General features: G+C 32.5%; 3 protein-coding genes across 3 annotated transcripts; 1 reads left to right on the forward strand and 2 right to left on the reverse strand.

The window, feature by feature from the left end:
- Nucleotides 1-1,548: 1,548 nt before the first annotated feature.
- LOC137812982 (mitochondrial import receptor subunit TOM40-1) lies at nt 1,549-6,511 on the reverse strand. The gene is made up of 11 exons (XM_068615249.2): nt 6,278-6,511; nt 6,113-6,194; nt 5,921-6,023; nt 5,750-5,845; nt 5,345-5,395; nt 5,108-5,173; nt 3,842-3,943; nt 3,429-3,497; nt 3,265-3,348; nt 2,060-2,155; nt 1,549-1,895 (listed from the first exon to the last, which is right to left on the reverse strand). The coding sequence occupies exons 1-11, from the start codon at nt 6,393-6,395 to the stop codon at nt 1,839-1,841; spliced, it is 924 nt and encodes a 307-aa protein (XP_068471350.2). The 5' UTR covers nt 6,396-6,511; the 3' UTR covers nt 1,549-1,838.
- Nucleotides 6,512-8,732: 2,221 nt separating this feature from the next.
- Nucleotides 8,733-9,412, reverse strand: LOC137812984 (small ribosomal subunit protein uS9). Its single transcript, XM_068615251.2, has one exon. It carries the CDS (start codon nt 9,346-9,348, stop codon nt 8,905-8,907), a length of 444 nt encoding a protein of 147 aa, XP_068471352.1. The 5' UTR covers nt 9,349-9,412; the 3' UTR covers nt 8,733-8,904.
- Nucleotides 9,413-13,113: 3,701 nt separating this feature from the next.
- Nucleotides 13,114-14,645, forward strand: LOC137809555 (putative clathrin assembly protein At4g32285). Its single transcript, XM_068610658.2, has one exon. The coding sequence runs from the start codon at nt 13,204-13,206 to the stop codon at nt 14,521-14,523; it is 1,320 nt and encodes a 439-aa protein (XP_068466759.2). The 5' UTR covers nt 13,114-13,203; the 3' UTR covers nt 14,524-14,645.
- Nucleotides 14,646-14,761: the final 116 nt, after the last annotated feature.

The following is a 14,761-nucleotide window of genomic DNA, read 5'->3' on the forward strand; positions in this document are numbered from 1 at the left end:
TGAACCAAATTGGACTATATTTAAGTTTTATATTTTATTTAAATATTTTTAATAGAATTTAACTAAATTGAAATATAAACACCGACAATATCTATTGTTAATTTCTATTTTTTGACTATTTTTCAAAACTATTGACAAATTTTTAAATTCTCCTTTAGGTTATATTTTAAACTGACAATGAAAGTTACTTCTTCCACTCTTCTCTATAAAAATCAATCACCTAAATTACAAGAATTTAAAAAGTGAATAAATCGTTTTTTAGATTTAGCCTAAAAATGATGGCTCTAGAAACTCATATTTGGTTAAGAATTGGAAGGAAAAATGGTATGTTATAGAAACTATGCAAAACAGAATAAACATAATAGAAATGGATGAACTAAATTTATTATAGTCATTCAAAATAATTCGGATAAAACAAGTGCAAAAACCCTGAATGAATTGCAAATAAGTATAATGTGAAAGAAAACATTTAAAATTGTTCAAAATATAGTTCAATAAACACACGTTATTTATTTATTTTTTTTAAAAAGTAAGATAAAATATCTTGTAAGATTTTTCTCCGAAATACAAACAAAAATATCAACCATATTCATAACAACTTTCATATAAAGAATCATTCAAATCTAAAAGTCATATCTTCAAACAACTAATAAATATATAATAAATATATAATGTTATTCCAAACTCATCCTAAACCCTAAATTCTAAATTTATCATTTTCTTTAAAACCCTAAATCGGCTGTTGGATGCAGATTACAATTGATCACAGGAAAAAATTAGACTTTATTCCATAACAATAAAAAATTAAGCCTTTCTATGACCAAATTTACTTGTAGTGGTCAAAAATTAACAAATGAAAGAGGGTGAAAGTGTTTCTTCCTGCACCCCATCAATTTAAAAAAAAATCTGTTTTATCCATTTTAAAAATAACTTCTAATGACGAATTAGATAGAACATTTTTAGCGTTTTACCTAATTAAGATATTAGTATCACAGCTGTGAAAGTTGTTTAAAAGTATAATAACTTTACCAAGGATGAATGACATAAAAAATAGTGAGACACAATAAGATAAGTCCAAAAATCATGTACCTTATTATTTTATTTTAAAATTTTATTTATTTCTATTATCTTAAATTAAATATAATATTTTATTACTAAATTGTTTAAAGAATAGGCTACTGTTAAAATCTTTAAAATAGTATCATATTTAAGCATCTTATAAGGTATGACACACAATATGAGGATTCTAATCTTCTAAAACAAATTTTGGAAAAGGATAATAATAAACTTTTATTATAGCATGTTTTTTGTAGGCCAACCTTGCTTACAAACCACTTTGGTCGATCAACCTTGCTTAAAAAAATGGTCAGTTATCCAAATAATTTATCCTAGCAAAAAGACTCTATTTTTTGGGAGTAGTAGAGATCTAAATCTTTAATGCATCATTTAATTATGCAATGACTTTAGCCTAAAAGTGGCCCATAAAGGCACGGGCCATTTAAACTAAAGTATAAGAAATGGATAAATAATAAACGAGCACTAGAATCATTATTGAAATTGAATCTCATAATATGCATTAATCTGATTCACTCTACAACCCCCCTCAAGGGAAAACAGGGCAATAGTTCCAAATAAATGTTGTTTCAGCCCAAGTTCCAAATAAATTGATGACTACTGAAAATTCTGCAGCTACTTGTGGATTGTAAACAGTGTTTCCCGACACAAACGATATTTCCTCTTTTCTTTTTTGGAAAGAAAAATCTCCAACAAGGAAAAAGATGCAAGGAACCTTGCTAAGCTGGCTAAAACAATGAAAACAAAGTTCTAGTCCCGCTTATTCATTCTCCAACGGTCAAACCAAACCCAAATTTGTAGTCTTTTTTCCTGTGGTCAAGCTGAAATGAATACATATGAAAACCATGTCAAGACAAAATGCAAAATCTGAAACTAACTAAATAAAACATCACCTCCAAACTAGATTACATACATACTACATACATCCCTAAGCAGAAATATGAATAAAGAGCAGTGGAATAAAGAGTACAGAAAAAGCCCTGACCTCTGCAGAAAGAATAAAATTCAGACCCATATTTAATCGCTCCTCCAAAAAAGCAGCAACACATCCATTCGAATCTACCTTTCCCCTAAGGCGGCACTACAATAACCAACGCAAAGTAGATAAGAAACCCGATTACCTTAAAAGTGGATAATATCATTCACCAATGCATCATCCTTATAGAAGTTCAAAAGTAGAACTTTAAATGGCTTGACAGCCTAGTAATGACCTCACCAATCCAAAATCAACCACTAGTAACCACACAATTTCTTGTAAGAAACACTTTTTTTTGTCAGTATAATCCTAATCACCTTTCATGCGGGGAAGCATCTGCAAACTTTTTTCCTTTTCTTGAAACTTGAAATAGAATAGCAATAAACTCCCATTAAAATTCTTAAAATACACAAACTTTGGGCTCATTAAAATTGGCCAAGGAAGACAAACATGCCGTTCCTCCTTGCTTGTGCCAAAGAAAATGGCGTTTCACATAGTCCAAATAGTTGTAGTGATTAAAACATGAAACATTAGCCATGTTCTGAATACCATAAGTGAACTAGTACAAGACACTAATAATTCAAGACAAGCTACATGTCAAATTAGCAGATGCCCAAGTATGCAGGTCTTGCCAGATAAAAATTCATGATGCAAAATTGTTGACAAGTACAAAGCCAGAAAACTAATTCTCAACACAATATACAAGGAATGATAAAACAATGTAAAAAATGTTAGGCCTAGACTCTATAGTAAATATTTAAAGATGCAAAATTGTATGGACTAATGATAGTATCAAAAGTAAACTTATAATATGCCAAGTTTCACATTTAGTGCACTACCTAGTGCTACTGGCCACTTGTTCCAGTGGTAATTTTGTCTCCTGACCATTGGAGAATGATGTGAGGCATATATAAAGATTGCAAGTTTTGATGATGTTATTATGTCTGCAGTTAAATTGAAGTGAACAGCAAGGGAGAGTGAAAGTTGAAAAAGGTAGCTAGATGTGATGTAATTGTCAATTGTCAATTTTTCCTCCACCCCTTCCATTCCTGCAAGTTTTACTCCCAATGCATGGATACAGATGAACAAGAAAACTCTATTATAAACAATTTGAAATATAATGTCCAACTGGTTCACATGTTCACGGAATCACATTCATGCTGTATTTCGTTGAAATTGCTATTTATGATTGAATTCATGAAAGAGAAAACTACCTGTCTAAGGATGTAGTCATAACCAAAGCTAGCCGTGACATCTCTTGACAAGTAGTTACACATAAACTCAGATGCTAGAGAAACCTGGGAGGAACATTTTTGTATAAAAAATAAGAATTTTGAATTGAAAACAACACAAATATACAATGTGATTATCAACTCACCTTCTCAGATACCTTCTGAACATAGCTTAGAAGAACCATTCCAGTGCTAGCAACTTGCCCCGTAGCAACCTAAATGTAGGTAAGCAAATGAAAGAATCAGTAGTAATAAAAAAGGGAAAAGGAACCACTGAAAATAGAATAAGATACAACTTAATATAACCAACGGTTGTCAAGTAGAGAAATAAAAACATAGCATAAACTCTTAATATTTTGTGCATGTGTACAAGTGTTTTACCCAGGCTGCTTAGCTATTAAAATTAAAGTGGTGGGTGGGTAAAGTTCCAAGCAGAAATTTTTGCCAATAACAATATAGAAATATAAGGACCAGTAAACAAATATGAAAATTTTAAATAGGAAAATCAAGGGGCACTCAGCCAATAATGTACACAGGGCTACGTCTTACACCAGCATACCATTTTTTCAGTGTTGTAGCGAGCAGCATAACCAATACCAGACTTCCTATGCTGACCAGCCCAAAATACCTCCCCTCCCAATGATAAGTGCTGCGTCACACTCTGCACAAAGATGATATTTTCAGTAAATTGTAGCAGTCATCAAGTAGAAAGCAGTTGAGGAAATTACAAGAGTAAGGCTCAGCAATTTGTTAGAAGAATAGTGCTCTAAAGCAGACCTAGTGTAGCAAACTAACACAATAATATTGCATAAATGCAAACCACAAGGAAGAAAACTGATAACAATAACAAATGCATCTCACACAACAATCGTGTCAATTAAAATAAAGAAATAGAGGAAAAAACTTCCACAACTGTCAAATATTAAATAGGGATCAGTTTTTAAATCTGGAATAGCAGTGTGGAGTCGTCAGACAAAAAAACTAGTTAGCAAGATAATAGTTACTCTGAAATTTTTTATTATACTAAGATTTAACCTAAAAACAAACAAAAAGAGAAAGCAAAATTATGGCAAATAAAATAGCACAAGAGAAGAGGAACAGCACTCATGGGAGTGGAGCTATCATCTCACAATTCCCACTACAGCAACACCAAATAGGAGACAGGGATTGCTCTGCTGCTATTGTGGTGCCATTTAAAACTCAGATGATATTAATAGCAATTTAAAACTAAGGAAGCATGAAGATGTCACTAATCATAAATTTTAATACACATACAAACATTAATTGACTTAATAATTTTTTTATTTGTAATATCGTGTTTATAAATTTTTACGTATTATGTGATATTGGGCTTGTTATATAATATAATAATTGCACATTAGTATATTTCCAATATTTCTTCACTATTGTAGAGTACTTTAATGACAAAATATATGATAATATTTCTAATAAAATAAACCTCCTCGTTGTAGGATTGTTTAGGATAGAGAGTGACCCTTGGGTCACTCAATAAAGTAAAGCATCCCTAGCCTCTTTCTTGATTCACTCATCAACCCCTCTCCCACAAGAAAAAAGAACCAGCCATTTTTCTTGCAAAAGGTTGTTAATATTCAGAGAAACAGATAACAAAGACATAATTGAGAAGCCCAAAAATAAACTCATTAAGCAACTTGAAATTTTATTATCCCAGCAGGCATATCACCTGCATACTCATTTAAACAAGAGAATAGAGCAACAACCATATCAGTGTATTTACCCAGTATAAATAAATCCTTCACAATTTATTTGTTTGAAAAAAACTGCAAAATGTATGGAGATCCCATACCTGAATATAACTTGCTCCTAGTAAGGCTCCATTCCCGAGTTGAAACTGTGACCTATAGTCTTTTCCCTGAAAAATGTAATATAATGAAGTTATAAAATATGGAACATCTACTGAGAAACTCAGTCACAATGAACGTCTATCAACAGAAAAAATTTAACGAAAAGAACATGCAAAAACATGACTAGGAGAGAAGGGAAGCAATGAATAACTTAGTCAAGAAATGGTAAACTAGTTGACCTTGTAATCAAAGTTGAACATCCCATGAGACATATGTGGCTCATTCGTAAGCTGTACATGGAAACAAGAAAGAAGATTATGGTGAGAAAACGCGACAAAGGAAGGCAAAAAGAAAAGAAAAAAATATGGGAATGGGGAGGAGTAAGGGGTCCCATAAACCAAATACTTCACAAATAAATAGAAAGGAAATTCCAAGGCACTTCTACTTACTTTTCCTGGCACCAATAAGTCACAAGCGCCACGGCTCGAAAGTAGAAATCAGAAAATAGTACAAGCTCTTGTTTTCACAATAGAGTTGAAAAGAATATTTGGTAACTAATCAAAGAAGTAGCAAAACACAAAGGACGCAAAACACAGGAAAATTACAGGCTGCATTACTCATAACTGAAACGATCACATGCGTACCTGAGCATTGGCTTTAAAAGTGAGATTCTCAGACAAATCACACTTAACTCTAGCATTAAGCCTCCCATCGGTCAAAATCCTCCCCCAGAGCAACAACTGCAGAACACTATCATCGATGAAAAAGCACCATACAAAAAAAACGAAAGATCATTTGAAAGAAACCCAAATTACCCTAGGATGATCAATGAAGGTTGAGCCAAACTCATATTGAGCAGTTGGAATCTTAATGGTTTCCGTAGACTGAGAGGGAATCTCAGTAGGTCCCATCAACACGCTGATCACACAACAACAAAATAGCCTTTACAAAGCTAAATTTCATAAAAAGATAAATAAAAATAGAAAGAAAGAAACACGTAAAGGAACCTGTGATTGAGAGTGAACTTCTGATTGAGCATCTTGGTGAAATCAAAACGCATGCCCTCAAAAAGATCTGGCTTCAACGACACTGTCGAAAACGAAGAAACATTAAAACGTTACAAACTGGTACAGATAAAACTGTGGCGGAAGATTACGGAGAAAGGAACTTACTCATGGCTTCGCGATGGAGCTCCTCGAAGGGAATTGGACATGGAAGGTTGAAGTAATCGACGACGGTTTCGACGGCGGCAGGAGGAGGAGGAGGAGGAGGAAGAACGGTGGTCGCCATTGGGATCAGAAAAGAGAGAGAGAGAGAGACGAATCTGTTGTAAAACCCTCCTCAGTCCTCAACAAACCTTCCACCACTGCTAAAACCCTAATTCACTTTCCGAGTAAGAGAAGCTTATACACACACTAGATCATGACCCATCACAAACTTCACTCCACCCGACCCGACCCATTCGATCCGACCCGACCCATTTTCAAGTAATACCTATCCAATTTCCTTCTTCCCAATGCACCACTATTCACGGTTGACCCGAATCGCTACCCATTTTCAAATTACCACCAAATAACTAATTTCTTTTTCTTAATTAACTCTTTCGTCCTGTAATAAAGAGTTTTTATTTTTATATTTTTTCAGTAAGTTAACACACTCAGTTAACTTGGTAATATAAAATTATTATTTCTGCCTTGTTGATGTAATGGAAATATTATAATAATAATTTAAATTCTCTATATAAACTTTAATAATTTTAAAAAAAATTATAATTTCATCGTTAATGTATTTTTTTTTCAATATCACCAATGCATTGATCTGTGTATCACAGAAAAAATTAAAATTATAAAAGAACTAGTAGTTTATCTTTATCAATTCTAACATCTTTTCACCTTTCACACGTTTTCTAGTTTTTTGCCATTTTTCTTTAAATTCCACAAGTTCTTCCATTATCTGTATATCAAGTTCTTCTTTAGTTTCTCACGTTTTTTTCGTCTTTTTTTTATGACTCCTTAGACGATACTAATTTATCAGATCATTCATATTAGCAGTTTCATAAATCTTAATCATCTCATAACAGTTCCTTCCTCTTTTCAACGTTATGACTTTTGATATTTTGTATTATATACATTTTTTTATGTGTGATAAATATGACTTTTGAATCTTCTTTACTAAAAGTTGGTGTTCCATTTCTTATTCAAAGTCCACAAATTTCTGTAATTTCACTGTTGTGTACCAACATTTGGTATGATGTCTATGCACGCATTTTGTTCTTTTCATTATTTTTCTTATTTTCAGAAGCAGATTATTAATAATAACTTAAAATGCAACCATAATTTTTTTTTGATAAAATAGTATAGTTAAAATTGACTGCAATGCTATCATCTTTAGGTTCAATTTTTACTAACCACCTTTGTTTTGAAAATTGTATTTAGAATTTTTATAATTTTAAATTTCTCTTGCATAAATTTTGTAACTATATTCAAATATAGATTTTTCTCAAGATTGGTCACACAATTACTTTAAAGCTCACGTTTTTTTAACAAAATATAAAAAATCACAATCATTGTTACATTCGGTTCTAACAGTAAATACCAAAATTCTACCATCAATTAAATTATTAAAGCACTATTGATATTGAATAATTTGTAGGAGCAGATGATTAAAAAATTTGAAATTCAGCACAACGGATTTATAGGTAGTAACAAGAGGTTTACAGAAAAATGACATTATTGGATATCAGAATTCGAAACTCATTAATTTAAGGGAAGAATTCCAATACAAAAAATAGTATTTTCATATTAATTATTAGAATCAATATTGTCAACACTTTCAGCATTATAATACCAAAAGGTGAGATAAACAATCATCTGTACAAACTCAAAAGATTTAATTTAAATCTAATTGAATGGAACAAATGGAGACATGAACCCACGAATTAATTTTGGAACACATTATAAAGAAATGAAATAACTAAAGTTTAATAAAAATGAGTAGAGAAACTTTAAATTTGAAGTGAAATGGTGTGACCATAATTCAAATTCTAAAAACCAAAATTGCAATAAAACCGAAATAATTTATAACCCAATTTGTTTCAAACCAAAATAAAATCAAAACCATTGAATGCAGAAGATAAAATTGACAGCATAAATAGCTCCCAACACATGAACAAAGTGTGGGATTGGTATGGTATGGTATGAGGCGAACATGTTGCTACTGAAAAACATGTTCCTTGAGAAACTCGAGCAAAAAAACCTCATCGTTCATTTTGTAGTACCCACGTTTATAAACCATAACATGACAAAAAAAATAACACAAACATGCCACTGTCAAAATCCCCAACCGGAGCATTATGTATTGGCTCCAAATTATATCAAATGTTAATCACAAACCACAATAATGCATGTTCATAACGGAAGCAACGATGCACGCAAATCGTTCCCAATCCAAAACAATCAAAACAGAAAACAACATTAGAGAAAACGCAAAACCCTAAATCAAAGCCACAATCCCTCGTTACCGATTGAACCAAATAAAATCGTATAGCGAAGAGCTTCATCGCAATAGAAACAGAAATATAAGCAAACAAGATATATTCAATCCGAAAAAATAATAAGATAAAGGAGAGCATTCAAACAATGACATTTAAATTACCAAGAGAACTTAAACTTAACTAAAACATTATATAATAAGAGTATCCAAAATCCGATTAAGAAACTCAGCAAAACACAAATAAAACAGAGATAGTTCTATCAAGACGTTTCGATAACATAAAAATAAAATGGAAAAGGGGTTGAACTCAACGATAAGATTTCTGGAATCTTGCGCGAGCACCGCGACCACCGAACTTCTTGGGCTCGCAGCGACGGGGATCGGCAACGAGGAGTGTGCGGTCGTACCTGACGAGGATGTCTTTGATCTCCTTCTTGGACTGCTCGTCGACGTACTTCTGGTAGTAAGCGACGAGGGCCTTGGCGATGCTCTGACGGATGGCGTAAATCTGGGAGGTGTGTCCACCGCCCTTGACACGGATGCGCATGTCGACGCCGGCAAAACGGTGGCGGCCGAGGAGGAGGATGGGCTCGAAGGCCTTGAAGCGGAGGATCTCCGGCTCGACGAGCTCGATCGGACAGCCGTTGATCTTGATGAGGCCGCGGCCGCGCTTGCAGTAGGTGACGGCCACCGCCGTCTTCTTACGGCCGAAGCATTGGACTTGCTCAAGTGCGGGTGCTGCCTGCGCCATGTTTGCAATTAGGGTTTGGGTTTCTCTCACTGCGCCTCACTCTGCAAACCTAACTACGATTCTCTAATGTTTGGGGCTTTATATATTCACCCACCAATTAGGGTTTTTGAGGCTGTTGAAATACCCTAATTACCCCCCTCCGCTTTATCTCAGTATAAAATAAAATAAAAACATATTAATAGATCATATAGTATATGCATTAATGGTGCAAAGATATTAATATATTTTACATATTGGTTTAACTTTACCCTCGATAAAAAAATTAAATATATATTTTTTATTATAAAATAAATTGATAAAAAGAGACTAAGAATGTAATATATATCCATATATAAAAAAAATTCCCCTTTTTACAGAAATTTATTTCTATTTTATCCTTATTAATATTTTATTTTAAATATTTTAATATTTTTTATTTTTTAAATATTTATTAAATAATTAATTATTCTTATAATTCATTATTCTTATGATTAATTAAAAAATATTTTTTTATTTTTAATACTAATATATTGTTATTTTTTTTAAACAATTATCAATTTTAAATTTTAAACGTGGAATAGTTTATTAAACTTAGAATTGACAATTTTTTACATATTTTCGTCTTTATAGTTTTTATCTTTTTGATTTAGTTATCCTTCTTATCATTTTTTTTTTAAAATATAAATATAATAATAATAAAAATAAAAATGTGAATACAGAAACACTTGTTCCCCTAATTAACAAATGTTATTATTATTATACTTTATATGTTAATTAGATTTCCGGTGTACATATATAGGTTCACTTCCGTAAAAAAAATTCACTTAACATCTCAAATAATTAATAATTTGATTATATTTAATTTAAAATATTATTATATTATTATAATAGGTTGTCAATAGTTTCTTTTTATTGAAGTAAACTTTTCCTTAAATGTCTACCAAACTTCTCTTTAAAATTTGTCATGGTAAGCATAACAATAATCCATTTTAACAAACCAAAAAGATGGTTAATTATATTTATAAAACATTCACAACTTGCATATTTAAACCATAAAAAAAATGTAATTAACTTACAAATATTATAGCTTGATGATTAAGTTTGTAAATGAAGATTTTAGTACCTAGTTTGTAAATTAATACTATTTAGACTAAATGTTAAATCAATTAATAAAGTATAAATATATTATTATTGCCCATAGATTGAGAAATATTAGTTTTCATGATAAGTAAAAGTGTAAGAGTCCTTGTTTTTCCAAAAACTACCAGACAATGAATTGTTTATAAGTGATAGTCTTGTTGAAAAGTATCACCCAATGTGGCTCAGTATTAAGTACCAAACAAAGTTAAAAAGTATTAGTCTTTTCAAAAAGTACTTAACAAAATCGAAAACACTTAAACACAATAATACATAGTATTTATTTGACTAATTAAACGATAACAACAATCTAAAATTAATTATCATGATTAACCAATATTAAGAATGACATTGACTCGTCTCTAAAATTCATTCAAATAAAGACTCTTAGAATAATATAAATAAACAACTACCTCAACATATTTACTATTGATACTAATATTAATCATATGATTGCATTAACTATTATCCACATCTACATACAGTGACTTGACACATTAGAGTATCTTTGTAAGCACCCCCACCTTTGAGATTGAGATCAATATCCCAAGATCGATAAGTAATCTTGAACCAAAAACTTATAGAGACAAAGATTAATGAGTAAAGAATTTGTGGTCTTGTAAAGGTCATCTCGACCTTGTAAAAACATTTTGACCCCCCTACCATAGGGATGAAAATGGCTTTGTTTAAGTGCACATGATTACCACGTGTAATATCATGAGTAATGAAAGACCTTCCCATGAAGAATTATAAGAAAACCACACAGACAAAAACAACTTTATTATTGAAACTTTGAAAGGAATTATAAACTTTTAAGAGAAAAAACAGAGAAGAAATGGATGTGTTGAGAGTTGAGAAATCCGCATAGCACCACTTTGGAGAGGTATGATGACACCAATAACCCGGATGAACACGTCGATATACATAAATAAATTTGTTTATACACCTTTGGATATGTTATTTTAGGTCGAATCTTCCCAACATCTTTGAAGGGAGACGCACTAAGTTGGTTTATCCCCTACCTCACCAAATTAACTATTTTAATACTTTGTTGCAAGATGATTAACTCTAGGTGAACCATATCAAGAAGTTTCACAAAGCAACACCCTATGCGACAACTCGGTCTAGGACAATTCACTCTATGTGAACCTTATAAAAAAATATAAGGAAGCAACATCTTGGTCCAGGATGCCATTAGCATTTATGCACATCAGTATGATAATTACTATGAACTCTACCACTATGCTTGAGAACACCCACTTGACGTAACTCACCCCTAAAAAATCTTAGCGGACTATTTTGTGCTTTGTCACAAAAGCAAACAACACCAACATTGTTAAACAAACAAAGCATAAATGATTAGTGATACTTGAAAAAGTACTCATGAACCTAAGGATCCACCTAGTCATAACCATCCATCAAGGAAAAATCATTATCGACTTGTTCCTTAACTTTTGCAATAAATATGACAATTACAGTCATGCATCACCTCTCATCCATAATGTCACCAACATTTATTATGCAAATTGATGCTTTGATATCATTTTATACTATTCATAAGATTTCACTTACTCAAGTTTGGAGGCCAATACATTGTACAGTTTTTGACGGCATTAAACAAAAAAAATTAAATTTCCTTTCATGACTCATCGCAATACACTAAAAAACAAGGGTCAATTCACTACACAATTCACAATCGAAGAAGGTTTAGATTGAATGTAAAAGAATTAATAACTAGAAACATATCATTTTTGTCAATAAGTACTCATCTTGCCAATAATTACTGAATAAGCTAAGAAGTGTGAATCTTATTCAAAAGTATTAGTCTTGTTCAGAAGTCCTAGACCAAGTCGAAAAGTACCAATAGTTAAAAAGTATCATTTATCAAATAAGATCGATAATACTAATCTTGTCGAAAGATACTCAACAAGACCGAGAACACATCAACATAATTATCCTAACTAAAAAAATAATTATCCTAACTAAACAATGGCTAAACTATGTTTAAGAATAACATAAGTCCTTATAATTTTTTTTTTTCACTTCAACAATGTTAAGAAAGTCATTTAACCATAAAAAAAATACCATCTACAAATAACATAAGTCCATAATGTTTAGGAATAACAATTAGCATATTAGATTATAGAAGCCTCAATTTCATTGCATGGTATTATAAATGGAAATTGTGTTAATCATCAAAAATATTATTGAATCACAATATCAAATACTTAAACATTTAAATGTCTTTGATTTTCTTAAAATGTTATTTAAAAGAGGGATGATATTTTGACATTCAACTCCACATTATACTCATAACAAAATATTAATATTTATAATAATTTAAAAAAAAAATCTTTTTAATAAGCAAAATATAAATGTTAAAATAATTTTTAAAATTATAAATAATTAAAATATTAAAATTTATTAGGGGTAGGTTGAGGGTGTGAAAAAAACATTTTTTTATTTAAAATGTTGTAATTGTAATGCAATTTTTGCAGGCTTTCTGTCTCTTTCCAGAGGTATTAGTTTACAACAACTTCCCTCGTAGTTGTAGCCCCCGACAGAACCAAAGAACAAAACCCCACTCAAAAAAGGTTAATTTTGCACATATGAGACACCATTTTTAAGGTTCACCCTTGCAGACAAATCCCACCATAATCATCTTTTACTCTTCTCTTCTTCCACCCCACATCACCTCTCATCATCTCATTCACCAAAAAGCATATAAAGAAAAATAAAATGCAGAGGCGGTTCCGGCAAGTTTGCACTTCTTTAAGAGAACGCAGCTTCATAAGATATGCAAAGATTGCTGCAGTGAGTGGCTTCTCTGACATGAACATCATCATCATCAAAGCAACAGCCCCAGATGACTTGCCTCTGCATGAAAACTACATACAGCTTCTTCTGAAACTCTTCTCCACTTCTCCAACTACGTGCCACTCCTTCGCAGTTAGCTTCACTCGTAGATTTGGAACCACTCGCAGCTGGCGTGTTGCACTCAAGTGTCTCATTCTTCTTCACCGTTTGCTTCGTTCAGTCCCTGGAAAAAGCACCCTCTGGAGTGAACTCTTGTGGACACGTTCCAATGCCTTGATTTCTCTTCACCCTTGCCATTTCAAGGATCATTCCTCCTCTTGTCCTGTTTCTTACACAAACTTTGTGGCATCCTATGCACACCTTCTGGATGAGGCCCTTAACTGTGTTGCTTTGGATGACACCAAAATGGAAGGAGAGGAAGAAGATGAGAAAGAGGAACTCAAGTTTGAAACTGAAAGTTTTCAAGAGAAAATGAAGGAACTGGGTGAAGTGCTTGAAGTGCTACCGCAGCTACAGAGCATTATGGATAGGGTTATGCAGTGTTATCCAGTAGGGGTGGCATCACGAAGTTTTATTGTGCAGTGTGCCATGAAACTCATAGTTCGTGACAGCTTCGTCTGTTACAGAAAGTTCAGAAAAGAAATAGTTGGGGTTTTGGACAATCTACTTGAGATGCCGTATAGGAACTGCATAGCCGCTTTCAATGTGTACAAGAAAGCAGCTGTTCAAACTCATGAGCTTTATGAGTTCTATGAATGGTGCAAGGTAAAGGGTGTGTGTGGATTGTACGAGTACCCTTTGGTGGAGCCAATTCCATACATACAAATCAAGGCTTTGGAGAGTTTTCTGAGTGGAATGTGGCAGTTAACAGAGTCTTCGTCCTCAGTTACTAGCCCTTCGTCATCTGTGGAATCTGCTTCGGATTTCACTGAAAGACAAGTAGAGAAAAGAAGAGATATTGTTGACATCAAAGAAAAAGTGTTGGAGGCAGAAGAAGAGAAGCCTTTGATTGAACCAGAAATAGAAGATGACGAGGAGGTTAGCTGGGAGACACTTCTGGAAACCTCTATTAGTTTTAACCATGGTTATCAGAGGGATTTGTACAGCTTCATCTATCAGCTGGGATGGGAAGGTGGATTTGGTACAGAGCAACATAGCTTTAATGCAGATGACAGATGGAATATCGCAGTTTACAAGTCTGCTACTGCTACTCACAACCCATTCTCCGACCCATATAATTGATCCCTCTAGTGACCATTATTGTTCCTGGAAATACATGAAGTCCACAATGTATTTCGTGTCTGTATTCATTGAAATTAAAAATAACAGTTACATTTTTTGATTTGCCTTTTGTTTAGATTTGTCATGCAGCATTTTAAAAAATCATCCGAGACCTTTTAAAGACAAAATTGTTCTAAACTGACAAGATTGTAATGTAATTCTAAACTCCAAAAGAGATAATACTTCTGATATGATACGA

The sequence above is a fragment of the Phaseolus vulgaris genome, chromosome 2 (assembly GCF_051622355.1).
Source record: "Phaseolus vulgaris cultivar YP4 chromosome 2, ASM5162235v1, whole genome shotgun sequence".
NCBI lineage: Eukaryota > Viridiplantae > Streptophyta > Magnoliopsida > Fabales > Fabaceae > Phaseolus > Phaseolus vulgaris.

Bases quoted from the DNA above. Each gene is read 5' to 3' on its own strand.
- LOC137812982 (XM_068615249.2), bottom strand. From the start codon at position 6,395: ATGGCGACCACCGTTCTTCCTCCTCCTCCTCCTCCTCCTGCCGCCGTC. The intron at 5,846-5,920 runs GTAATTTGGGTT...AGTGTTCTGCAG, and splicing joins CCTTCATTGATCATCCTAGG to TTGTTGCTCTGGGGGAGGAT. The intron at 2,156-3,264 runs GTAGTTTTCTCT...TGGTTATTGTAG, and splicing joins ATGACTACATCCTTAGACAG to TGCCGCCTTAGGGGAAAGGT.
- LOC137812984 (XM_068615251.2), bottom strand. From the start codon at position 9,348: ATGGCGCAGGCAGCACCCGCACTTGAGCAAGTCCAATGCTTCGGCCGT.
- LOC137809555 (XM_068610658.2), top strand. From the start codon at position 13,204: ATGCAGAGGCGGTTCCGGCAAGTTTGCACTTCTTTAAGAGAACGCAGC.